Raw genomic sequence first — 11,973 nt, 5'->3', positions numbered from 1 at the left:
CAGCCAAAGGCCCGGGAAAAAGACTGACTTACAAGAATCGGCTCCTGGAAGAGCCCAGCCAGGCCTGCAGCCAACTTCCACTTTCCTCTGGATGTTCTCAGTTCCGGGGCCTCTTGTTTTGAGTGGAGATTCCTCCTTCTGCACATGGGACTTTCCAGAAGGGTCACAACTCCTTCCATGCAGCCACGCGGCCTGTCCCCATTCAAGCCTTCGCCGCAGGCAGAGGATGTCCTGGATGCTGGCGGTTAGGAGAGCGCTCCTGGCTCTCCGGAGAAGGGTGGCTGTGTGGTCCTTGTGGATGCCCCTTCTCTGGGCAGGTAAGTGGGGCAGGTGAGTGGGGCAGCTCCTCAAAGAGCTGCCCCCTCCGGCCGGCCGCCCCTCGCCAGATGTCTGCGCAGGGTTCCCCAATCCCAAGTAACAACCAGGCACTGGGAGGGGGTCAGCAATACTGATGCAAGCTTTGGGGCAAGCTTTAAAACTAGGCCAGGCAAAGAGATGCAGGGTCCCGGGCGGAAGGAGGCAGCAGCCCTGGGAGAACCCATGTCCAGGAGACTTGAGCTGTATTGTGGCCCAGGGCTGGTAAGTCTGAGGCTGGTGGCACCAGTGGTTTGGAAAGAGCTGGCTGTGAGAATGGTGAGGGTCTGGCAGTGCTAACACGTGAGGATCCTAAATACTGTGTGTCTGAGGAGCACAGGGGCGAGCAGGGCAGAGCAGGGATCTTTCAATCTGAGGATGTATTTCCAACAGCCTGTGGGAAGCCAGGGCCCGTCAGGAGGTCTGTGTAAGGGGTACTGAGTAGGGATGAGAGGCGAGAGCAAGTTAATGCAGCACATGTGGGCATGGGGGGCGGAGAATCTGGTGATGGGATGCCTGCCTGGTGGGTCTCTTCACCCCAGGCAATCCCTGCAGTCTGTCTGGTGCCTGACTTCCCTCCCTTGGGTGAGAAGTGCTCAGTATGACGCGGCTCAGCACCCCAAGGCCAGGGTATGGGAGTCCGGGGGTGTAGCCAAGACAAAGACACCTTTGTCCACCTCAGACTCACAGTGACTTGGAGATGACTCTGTCCAGTGTCCCTCCAGAGTCTCCAAGATTGAGGGCTCCAATCTCTGCAGATTTCAACATTTCTAGACATGTGAAGGAAATGCCTCACAAAAAAACATCTGTTTGGTTCAAACATCTTTCAAATCCTTGGCCTTGGGAGCCAAAAATAATTTGGCCAAAAGCCTCTTGGTGGTAAACGAAGTGAGTGCAACTGATGGGTGCACCCCTTGCGTTATGGAGGGGACAGTGGGAGCCCAGAAAGGAGCCTGATTGCTGAAGGTCACATGGCTCAGTCTGGGCAGAGCGGGGCAGGCTAGGACCCAGGAGTCCTGGCTGCCATCCAGTGCTATTTCTCCTCTACGTCCTGTCTCCACTCTGCATTCCCCTGAAGTCATCGCCAATCAAGCCGGAGATGGGTGGCGCCAGGGAGTGCAGGGAGGCGTATGAGGGGCTAGAGTTTCCAGTGGCTGGCTGAGTGACCATTCAGAGCACATCTCCTTAACCAACTCCCAGCACCTGGGTCTGTCCCGCATCTCCTCTCCTTCTGCCCTGCACCCCTGCAGCCACCACTGTGTCAGGCACTAGGTAAATCAGCAAATCCTGCCATTCGTTCTGTAAAACTTGCTGAGTTTCTACATCCTCCTCCTGAACAGAGTGGGAACTGGGAGTGCAAAGATGGAGAGAGGAACTCACAGGCCAGCGGGAGACACTGACTCATAACCACGCGATAACAACAGAAACAAGGCCAATTCGTAGCAAGGATCCCAGGCTGCTGAGGGAACATGGAGAATGAGTGTGTAACCTGCAGGGATGGACAGGGGAGATTAGGGAACCCTGATGCTTCAAGGATGAGCAGACATTAGCCTGTGAAGGGGGCAGGGCGCACTTGAAGCAGAGGCATCACCCACAGGCCTCAAACTCCACACGTTCCCAGCAACACTCAGCCCCCTGCCGCCTCTCCCCCTTCTGCTTCTCCTCCTGTCCTGGGTCACAGAGAACTGGCATCTTATGGGTTCCAAGGACCTGGGAGCCATGCCCAACTCCTTGCTCCTTCGCTTCTCAGACCCAATCTACTACCAGATCCACTGATTACACTTCTTTTTTAAAAAATATATTTTAAATTGATTTTTTACAGAGAGGAAGGGAGAGAGATAGTTAGAAACATCGATGAGAGAGAAACATCGATGAGCCGCGTCCTGCACATCTCCTACTGGGGATGTGCCCGCAACCCAGGTACATGCCCTTGACCGGAATCAAACCTAGGACCTTTCAGTCCACAGGCCGACGCTCTATCCACTGAGCCAAACCGGTTTTGGCTGATTACACTTCTTATCTCGCTCAGTTCCTGCCACTTCTACACTCCTCTGTTGCTCCCCCTCAATACAAACTTCCATCACTCACCTTTGGATTAAACAGGGGTGGGGAACCTTTTTCTGTTGAGGGCCATTTGGATCTTTATAGCATCATCCGAGGGCCATATGAAATAATCAACGTAAACATCAGCCGGCTATATTGGGTCAGATATTTAGTGAACTCAGCCCTCATGCCTTGGCAGGGCCAGACCCAATGATTTTGCGGGACTTATACGGCCTGAGGACCAGATGGTCCCCACCCCTGGGTTAATAGAAGCAGCCTCGGGTTTGCCCCACCTACAGGCCTACTCTGGCCCGCTCCAGGAGTGATCTCTCTCACAGGCCTCTAATCCTGTCCCTCTCTTACCCAAAACCTCTTCCAGGGCCCTCATTGCTCGGAGGATAAAGTCCAGGTGCCAGTGTCACTCTCAGGGCCCTGCACAATCTGGTTCTCTCTGTAAAGTCACTGCATTTCTACGTCGCAGCTCTGCAGCACCATTCTCACTCCCCCGGCAGAGACCTACTTTCAGTTCCCTGTGCACATGCTCTCTCCCCCAGGCCTTTGGACACACTGTCCCCTTGGCCTGTAACGCTTCCCATCCCCGCGCCAGCCAGCCCTCTGCTTGGCCTGGCAAATTCCGCTTCTCCTTTGGCCTCAGTTTACCTGAACCCTCCAGACCAGGTGAGGTTACACTCTCACGCTACCCGTGTTCTTCCACGGTCCCCCCCTTTTTCCATGATGGCACTTGGCTTGCTATATTTTAATCGCTATATTTTACTATATGTTAATTGCTTGGCTTCTTCTCTGAGCTCCATGAGCACAGGTATGAATTCTTTTTAATTTTGTTCCCAGCCCCGGGGACAGTGCATTCTCAACGTGGGTGAAGGGAGTGGGGGGAGAGGAGCCCCAATTTGCTCCGTGCTGCTTGCAGGAGAGATTGAGGAGCCTCGGGCAGGCGGAGTGACGTGGCTCTGTTCTTGCAGCACCGCTTCCTGTCGCGGCTACTGGTGCCCACGTGCAGGGCCAGGTCGGGGGCTCGGTGCTGCTGGCGGCAGAGTGCCACCCTGGCTTCCAAGTCCGAGAGGCCATCTGGCTGTCTCTCTGGCCCTCGGAGGAGCTCCTGGCCACGTCTTTCCGGGGCTCCCTGGAGACCCTGTACCACTCCCGCTTCCTGGGCCGCACCCGGCTGCACCACAACCTGAGCCTGGAGCTCGGGCCGCTGGAGCCTGGGGACAGCGGCAACTTCTCCGTGTTGCTCGTGGACATCGAAGGCCGGGCCTGGACCCAGACCCTACAGCTCAAGGTGTATGGTGAGTGTGCCTGGCACTGGCTCTCTGCCCACCTTCCCTCATAAAATCCTAGAAGGGCATCTTGAGTCCTGGGAGCTGGAGAACTGGGTTCCAGAAACCTTGGGCCTCTGACTTTGTGGCTGATTCAGAGAGTCTCCTGCAGCCGCATCTGAGACCGCTCCTCAGGATCCCCCAGGGGAGCTTGATCGGGAGCAGCCCAGCTCTATAGTCCCAGTCTGAGCCCAGCGTGGCATTTTCCAGACTCAGTGGTCTTGGACACGAGGCTCAGCTCCGACATTCGCCGTCTCATTAGTAGAGCGGGCATCGTGATGTTGCCACATAGATGCTCATGACAGTGAAGTACAGTGGGGCTGGGAAAAGCATCTGGGACGGAAGTTGACCTGTGCCTCGCCCGTCCAAAGGTATCAGATTAAGACATGCCATTGTTTCATGTGCCGCTAAAAAGGGGAAATATTGCCAATCAAACTATGGCACTATATTTTTATTAAAGTTTATAATTCAACTGTCGTTAGAAGTACAGAATTTTTATTTTATATTTTTAAAAGAGTTATTTCAGATATATTTAGAGATCTTAACTATATATAATGTGCATGGGTTCTTTCAGTCATTTATTGTTGCAAAACATACCATCCCCAACATTATTGGCTAAAGACAGCTATTTTATTTCTCACAATTCTGTAGGTTAGCCTGGCTCAGCAGGCAGACCTCTGCTCCAAGTGAATTTGCAGGGTCATTTGTGCAGCCTCGTTCAGCACCTCAGCTCAGGTGTCTGAATTCACTGGGGACAGAAAGGGGCTTTCTTCCCAGCAACTTCACCTCCACCTCCATCACAACCACCTCTACCATAACCTCTACCACTAACACTACCTCCACATCTTCTTCCTCCATCATCACCTCCACCATCACCACCTTCCTACCATCCTCACCTACCACTATCACCGCCTCTACCTCCACCATCACTTCTACCACTAACACTACCTCCACCAGCACCACCTCTACCTTCACTGCACAGGCCGACGCTCACCCTATCACCACCTCCATCTCCACCCCCACTACCTCCACCACCACTACCATCTCCACCTCCACCATCACTTCTACCACTACCACTATCTCTGCCTCCACCTCCACCATCACTACCTCCACCTTCACCACTTCCTCCTTCATCACCCTATCACTACCTCCACCTCCACCATCACTTCTACCACTACCCCCACCCCCACCAGCACCACCTCTCCCTTCACTGCCTTCCTCCTTCATCTCCCTATCACCACCTCCCTCTCCCCCCCCACTACCATCCCCACCTCCACCATCCCTTCTACCACTACCACTATCTCTGCCTCCACCTCCACCATCACTTCTACCACTATCACTATCTCTATCTCTACCTCCACTTCCACTATCACTACCTCCACCTTCACCACTTCCTCCTTCATCACCCTATCACCACCTCCATCTCCACCCCCACTACCATCTCCACCTCCACCATCACTTCTACCACTATCACTATCTCTATCTCTACCTCCACTTCCATCATAACACCCTATCACTACCTCCATCTCCACCCCCACTATCTCCACCAATACTACCATCTCCACCTCCACCATCACTTCTACCACTATCACTACCTCCACATGTACCTCCACCATCACTATCTCTACCTTCCTCCTTCATCACCCTACCACTACCACCACCTTCACCTCCACCATCATTTCTATCACTATAACTATCTCTATCTCCAACTTCACCACTCCACTATCATCTCCACCTCTATCTCCATTACCCCCATCACCTTCACAGCCACCACCACTACCACCTCTACCTCCACCATTACTTCTACCACTATTACTATTTCTACCTCTACCTCCACACCTCCGCCATCACCTCCACCTCTACCACCTTCACTATATTTCTTCTGGTCAAGAAAAAACAACGGCCTTCCAGCTCTCATTTAGATACCTAGCAGCTTGAAAATGATATGTGAATGACCCCAAAGCACAATTTTAGTAAAACCTTGGAAATGTGGTAGTGAAGAGGGGAGGACAAGGTTCAAATTCAGGAATGGAGAGTAGGGGTGACAGCTAGGAAGAGGGAAATAATGAGGGAGAGAAAGGCAATAGCAAATTGGGAGGAGAGAAACACCCCGCCCCCTCCCTGAGACAGCTAACTGGCTGCCACTCAGGGTGCTGATAAGCACTTAGACGGGTGTCCCTCTGGATGCATGCGGCCCTGAACCTGGAGTACAGTTTGGCAAACAGCGTGCTGGCTGGGTTTCAGCACCCCCACCTTCCCCTGTTCCCCCCTGGCCAAGGCCCTCGTGCAGTGAGTAACCTACACAACCGTACAGGCAGCCCTGGGGCTTCTCCCTTGTTGAGTCTCAGCTGCCGCCCATGGGAAATGAGGACACTGAGTGTGAGAACACATGCAGCACCCACGCCGTGAGGCTCCAGAAGGCCCTGTTCTCAGCATCCGAATTACAAATTGTGAGGAAATTGCTGTTTTATTGCTTCCAAATGCATAGCTTGATTAGAACTAATTGCACAAAACTGCCAAACAGCCGTCCTTGGGCGCTCCACTCTGACAATAGATAAAGAAGGATTTGAATTAGCAGATCAGTTACCAGACATGTCAATGTGCTCATCGTGTTTGGAAGCAGCTTGTCCTCCTGAGGAGTATAACTATCTCCCCTGTAAACTTTGTTTATACTATCAGTGTGCCCAGCGTTTCTTTTTTCTGTTTTCATATTCCAAATCCCAACACACTGAGCTGGCATCCATCAGGTTTTACTCTGCTTGGCTTTGCAATGCTGTCAGACACTGAGCCCTCATTGTCACCAGCAGGCTCTCCCGCTGCCCCACCCCACCCCCCACCCCCCTTGCCAGGGAGACCTGGGACTGACTCATCAACCTGCGTAGGAAAGGGGAGCAGGACACCAGTCTGTTGAATGGCCCAGGCAGCTGAGCACCTAGAGAGTGAGGGTTATGAAGATAACAAGACAGAGCCCCTTCATAGCCCTATTTGCACCATTGTAATTATTTTCTTAATCATTTCTTGTCAGCATTTGTCTGCCTCACCAAACTCTAATCTCCAAAAGTCCAGGCATGTGTATGATGGGCTGCTGCTGCTGCTGCTGCGGTTGTTTTGGTTGTTGTTTTGTTTTTGCCTGATGTGATAAATGCTCACGATCTCTCCGGTTGATATGTCATGGGGGAAGTGCTATGACAAGAGACAGACAGAGGCTTGGAAAGCTCAGCACCACACCTGGAGTAGCAGGGAAGGCTTTGCAGTCAGGGCAGCAGGCAGTGTGTCCAAGGGGCCCACTGTTTTCCAGGGGGCCGAGAAGATAAAGGTATGTGTGCACTGCTGAGACATATGGGAGCATGGGAGAGCATGACATGTTTGAGAGACCTGGAAATTAGGGAGGACCAGCAGGAGGGATAGCTGGAGAGACGGACATCAACCATTTTATGGAGGATTTGGAATCCCACACTTAGGAATTCAGCTTTGGTCCTGCGATCAACAGGAAGCCAGACAAGGTTTTGGAACAAGAGTGGACTAGTCAGGGGCATTACCTACCCCGGCATGGATCCCAGAGCCAGGACGAGGGCCCTGCCCAGCACCCCAGTAACCCAGACCTCCTCTACTATTTTTGCCCAGATGCAGTACCCAGGCCTACGGTACAAGTGTTCATTGCTGTATCTCAGCCTCCCAAGACCTGCCAGGCTTTCCTGTCCTGTTGGGTCCCCAATATCAGTGACATAACCTATAGCTGGCGACAGGAGGGGACCATGGACTTTGGTATCAAGCCACACGGCCTCTTCACAGATGGACAGGTGTTGAGGGTTTCGCTGGGACCAGAAGACAAGGGCATGGCCTTTTCCTGCATTGTCGCCAACCCCGTCAGCTGGAATTCGACTATAGTCACCCCCTGGGAGAGCTGCCATCATGAGGCAGGTATGCCACGGGTCAAGGGTCAATGTAGGGTAGTGAAGCATCAAGTCCACTTCTGACCCTGCCCCCTCCATGTCCTGCCCCAGGGAAGGCCTCCTACAAGGATGTGCTGCTGGTGGTGGTGCCCGTCTTGCTGCTTCTGGTCCTGGCCGGTCTCTCTGCCTGGTACTGGGGCCCCTGCTCAGGTATGAGTTCTGCACGTGCTGGACGTGGGTGGGGAGCTAAATCTACTGGAAAGATGGGTAGATTTGGACCTCTTCCTATTTGTCTTCAGATTGTCTGCCCTCTATACCTCTCCCACCTCATCTCTTGGCCCTCTCCATCTTGCATTCTGGCCTCCAATCAGAATTGAAGTTCCGTTTGTAGCTCTTCAAGTGAGCTATTCTCTTACATACATCTTCAGGCCTTTGCACATTCCATTTCCCTGTCTGGAGCACACTTTCCATGATTTCCCACTCAACTCCTTCATTGGTTATCTTCTATAAGATCTATATTTTTATCTCTGTCAAAGAGGGGGAGGAGAAAGAGATAGAAGCATCAATGATGAGAGAGAATCATTGATTGGCTGCCCCTGCACGCCCCACAACAGGGAACAATCCCGCAACCTGGGCACGTGCCCTGAGTGGGAATTGAACTGTGACCTTCTGGTTCATAGGTCGATGCTCAACATTGAGCCACACTGGCTGGCTAATGTTCTGCCTTTAACGCCCATCGCTTACCCGACTCACAGCACTGATAGCACTTACTCTCCCACTAAATTCTCAGCCCTTTAAAGGCAAATGCTGGGTCACCGCTGGGCATCTAGCAATAGTTTCTGTATCAATAAAGTTTGTTGAGTAAAAGTTTAGTCGAATCCCAACCCCTTGTTGCCTAGAAAATATTCTTGAGCAAAATGCTCTCTGTCTGGAGCTGATAGTGCCTCTTTGTCAAGGAGAAGAAAGGGGAGACTCAGTGGTCAGCCAGGTTCCGAGCTCTACACCCATCCGCCCTGCCTTTGCCCCGAAAGCCCCGCCCCTGGAAGAAGCACCTCCAGTGGCCTGGGCTTCCTGGTTTTGTGCATCGCAGGCTGTGTGGCTTGCCGGCCCAGGGTGGAGAGAGCAGTCAGCAAGGAGAAGGAGGCATGAGGCATGAGTCGCTCAGCATAGAACTGGAGAGAGGGCTGGCTCTTGTATGTTCATTCCCTGGGGACGAGGGGAAAGCAGCTGAGGTCACACTCCATCCAGGGGCCCTGTCTGTCCCAGGCGGTCCCCGGGATTTATGTAGAAGCCGGGAAAGAGCAGCTTTTTGTTTTAACAGCTTTATTGAAATATAATTCACATGCCATACAATGCACCCATTTAAACTGCATATAGCCCTGGCCGGCTTGGCTCAGTGGATGGAACATTGGCCTGTGGACTGATGGGTCCCGGGTTCGATTCTGGCCAAGGGCACATGCCTGGGTTGCAGGTTCTATCTCCAGTAGGGGGTGTGCAGGAGGCAGCCAATCAATGATTCTCTCTCATCATTGATGTTTCTATCTCTCTCTCCTTCTCCCTTCCTCTCTGAAATCAATAAAGAAATCTATTTTAAAAAAAATAAAGTGCATACAATTCAGTGGCTTTTATTGTATTCACAGAGTTGTGTCTCCATCACCACAATCAATTTTAGAACATTTTCATTTCCCCAAAAGAACCCCAAAACCCCTTGGCCATCCCTCCCTAATCAAACTCCTCTCACTCAGCTTAACATTGTCACGGCTCAGAAAAGAGTGGCTTTGGCCACCAAGAAGGACAGAAAGGCTCCTCAGGGAGTCCAGAGCTGGCTCCGGCTCTGCCATGTGGCTTCTGGCCATTTAACTGGGTCCATCCCAGCTCTAACTTTCTATACGCTTTATAGCTAACTGCATGGCATAGCTGCTGCGGGAGGCTAGACAGTAGGAAGAACTACTTGTCTTTGAAGCATCTCCTTTTCCATGGTTTTAATAAAATGGGAGTGGGGGTGGGGAGAGAGGGTTGTGGGTATGTTTTGTTTTTTTTGCCTGAGGTGACCTTGGGCTGAGTCAAGGTTACTAAGATTCTAAACATTGGAGGGGTAACCTTCTATCTTATCTCCTTGCAGGGAGAAAGAAGAAGGAAGTCTGTGCTGATGAAGTCACTCTACAGACAGAGAACCCACTTGTGTAGGATCTGCCCTGAGGGAGGAGATAAACTGATGTGGGATCATGAGGAAACCCACTGCCCAGGCACATGACGGTCCAGGACCTAGTTGATGCCTGGAAACTACCGTGATCCTCGTAGCTCCTGTGAGACGCCGTTGCACTCTCCAGGGGCAGCCGGGGCAGCCGTCACATTGGGAGGACAGGAAACATTGGCACAACCTTCCACACTCTCTCCCTTCCCTCTGGCCGTATTGCATGCCCTGGCTTTGGTCTGGGCAAGATGGGCCTAAGAAGACATTCCCTAAAGGACACCGGACATTCTCCAGGACCCACAGGGACAGTGACTGTGCAGGTCATTCACTTCCCACCATTGCATTTGTTGAAGTCCTAAGCCCAATTTCTCAAAATATGACTATTTGGAGATAGGGCCTTTAAAGATATAGTTAAGGTTAAATGAAGTCATTGGAATAGGGCCCTAATTTACTAGTAATATGCCTGGGGTCCTTATAAGAAGAGGAGCAACACCAGAAAAGCACACACAGAGAGAAACAGCCATGGGAAGACACAGAGAGATTGAAGCCAAAGAGTGAGGCCTCAGTAGACACCAACCCAACTGATAGAGTGATCTTGGACTTTCTGTGAGAAAATAAATGTCTGCTGTTTAAGTCACCCAGTCAGTGGTATTTTGTTATGATAGCCCTGACAGACTGACCTGCAGCAACAGATTGCCTCCAGCCTGGGTCCCAGGCTTTAAGAGACATTAGACCTCTGAACTAACTGTGACTCTCTGAATCACCTACTTCCAGTCCCAGTCCCAGCCCTAGCCCAAGCTCCTGCAGGTTGGGATCCTGATGACCAAGGCATTGTCATAAGAAAAGGTCTAGAGATAGGTGAAGGTGGGAGGTGAAGGACAAGGGTTTCTCTTTCTGGCCTGAAAGGCTTTCAGGTCATTTGAGTGCATGACCCTCAAAGGTAATTTACAGTTATAGACCATCGAAGGGTGGTTTATATCTCATGGCTGGGATGGGTGCCATTTTACAGGTAACACCTTTTGGTAGATAGCAACTTTTTAGTAGATAACTTCACCCTCTCTGTTAACTATCATGACTCCTATAGGATCTGGGGGTGGGACTTGAGATTCTTGCCTCCAGTGACCAGAAAAAAAAAGATATTAAATTTGTCCCAGCCAAAGTTTTTGCACAACTTCAAGAAAAGCAGCTCAGTTTGAGGTAAGTGTCTCTACCTGAGATTGAGAGAGGAAAGAGCTAGGAAAAGCTAAGAAGAAGAAAAATTTTGAAGGGGAAGGGAGCTGAAGCATCCTGGCATCTGGCACACTAATTTTCAAATGCAAGTGCAGAGGATCCACCCAAGTTCAAGGAGAGAGGGAAAAGACCCACAACTCAAAAGGAAGATGGTCAAGGTTACTTTTAAAGAAGAGCTTGTTGGATGAAAGCAATTATTGTGGCCATCTTTGGAAAATACTATCTGCCACTGAGTGATTCTGTCTAGAAAAGCTCTGGGGTATTGCCACTGGAAAAATACTCGATGAGCTAAACTTTGAGATTAGTAGATGATAAGGTGCATAGTTACTCCCTTCCACATATAATTGGGTTTTTTTTCCTGGGGCCTCACTCAACTCTTGATAATAGAGAGGAAGGAGGCATTGAGTAAACAGGGGTAGGTTTTGAAGTATTTTCCAGGATGGCTTGGATCATTCCACCCAGGATGTTAGTCGGGTCCAAGGATCTTCCCTCTTCACCTCAATTCCTGTGCAGTCACTTCACCTGGGACACCTGGTCAGTGAAACTGGCCTCCAGATTCATCTTGCCACTCCTCCATTTAACTAGTCCTGGAGTTTCCCTGCCTGTTAGCTCCGCTCAGAGGTGCCCTGCTGGTCAGCTGGCTTCACCTAGTCTTCATGCCTTCCCTGCACCCACTTCTCTCCCATCACCCCCAAGTCCACCTGAGCATGCACAGGGCCACCCAACCTGGCAGCTTGTGTTGCCCCCACCTGCCAGCTAGTGAATCATGTAAAACTGGCCTCAGCTCCTAAAATTATGTGAAAGAGAAAGTCCAAGATCTAGCAAGGGCCATGGTGGTTGTATGAAGGGAGCACACACACACACACACACACACACACCTGCCCCCCCTTACTTTCTTTCACCCCCAGAGCCCCATCTCAGA

General features: G+C 51.4%; 1 protein-coding gene across 1 annotated transcript; it reads left to right on the top strand.

Annotated features, from left to right (window-relative positions):
- Positions 1-203: 203 nt before the first annotated feature.
- On the top strand, positions 204-10,521 carry SLAMF8 (SLAM family member 8). Its single transcript, XM_015558624.1, has 5 exons — positions 204-317; positions 3,378-3,704; positions 7,359-7,655; positions 7,739-7,837; positions 9,750-10,521. The coding sequence occupies exons 1-5, from the start codon at positions 227-229 to the stop codon at positions 9,812-9,814; spliced, it is 879 nt and encodes a 292-aa protein (XP_015414110.1). The 5' UTR covers positions 204-226; the 3' UTR covers positions 9,815-10,521.
- The last annotated feature ends 1,452 nt before the right edge of the window (positions 10,522-11,973 follow it).

This window comes from Myotis davidii, unplaced genomic scaffold, assembly GCF_000327345.1.
Source record: "Myotis davidii unplaced genomic scaffold, ASM32734v1 scaffold251, whole genome shotgun sequence".
In the NCBI taxonomy this organism is placed as follows: domain Eukaryota; kingdom Metazoa; phylum Chordata; class Mammalia; order Chiroptera; family Vespertilionidae; genus Myotis; species Myotis davidii.
This window is presented reverse-complemented; position numbering and strand designations above follow the sequence as displayed.

Bases quoted from the DNA above. Each gene is read 5' to 3' on its own strand.
- SLAMF8 (XM_015558624.1), top strand. From the start codon at position 227: ATGTCCTGGATGCTGGCGGTTAGGAGAGCGCTCCTGGCTCTCCGGAGA. The intron at 3,705-7,358 runs GTGAGTGTGCCT...ATTTTTGCCCAG, and splicing joins CCTACAGCTCAAGGTGTATG to ATGCAGTACCCAGGCCTACG. The intron at 7,656-7,738 runs GTATGCCACGGG...GTCCTGCCCCAG, and splicing joins GAGCTGCCATCATGAGGCAG to GGAAGGCCTCCTACAAGGAT.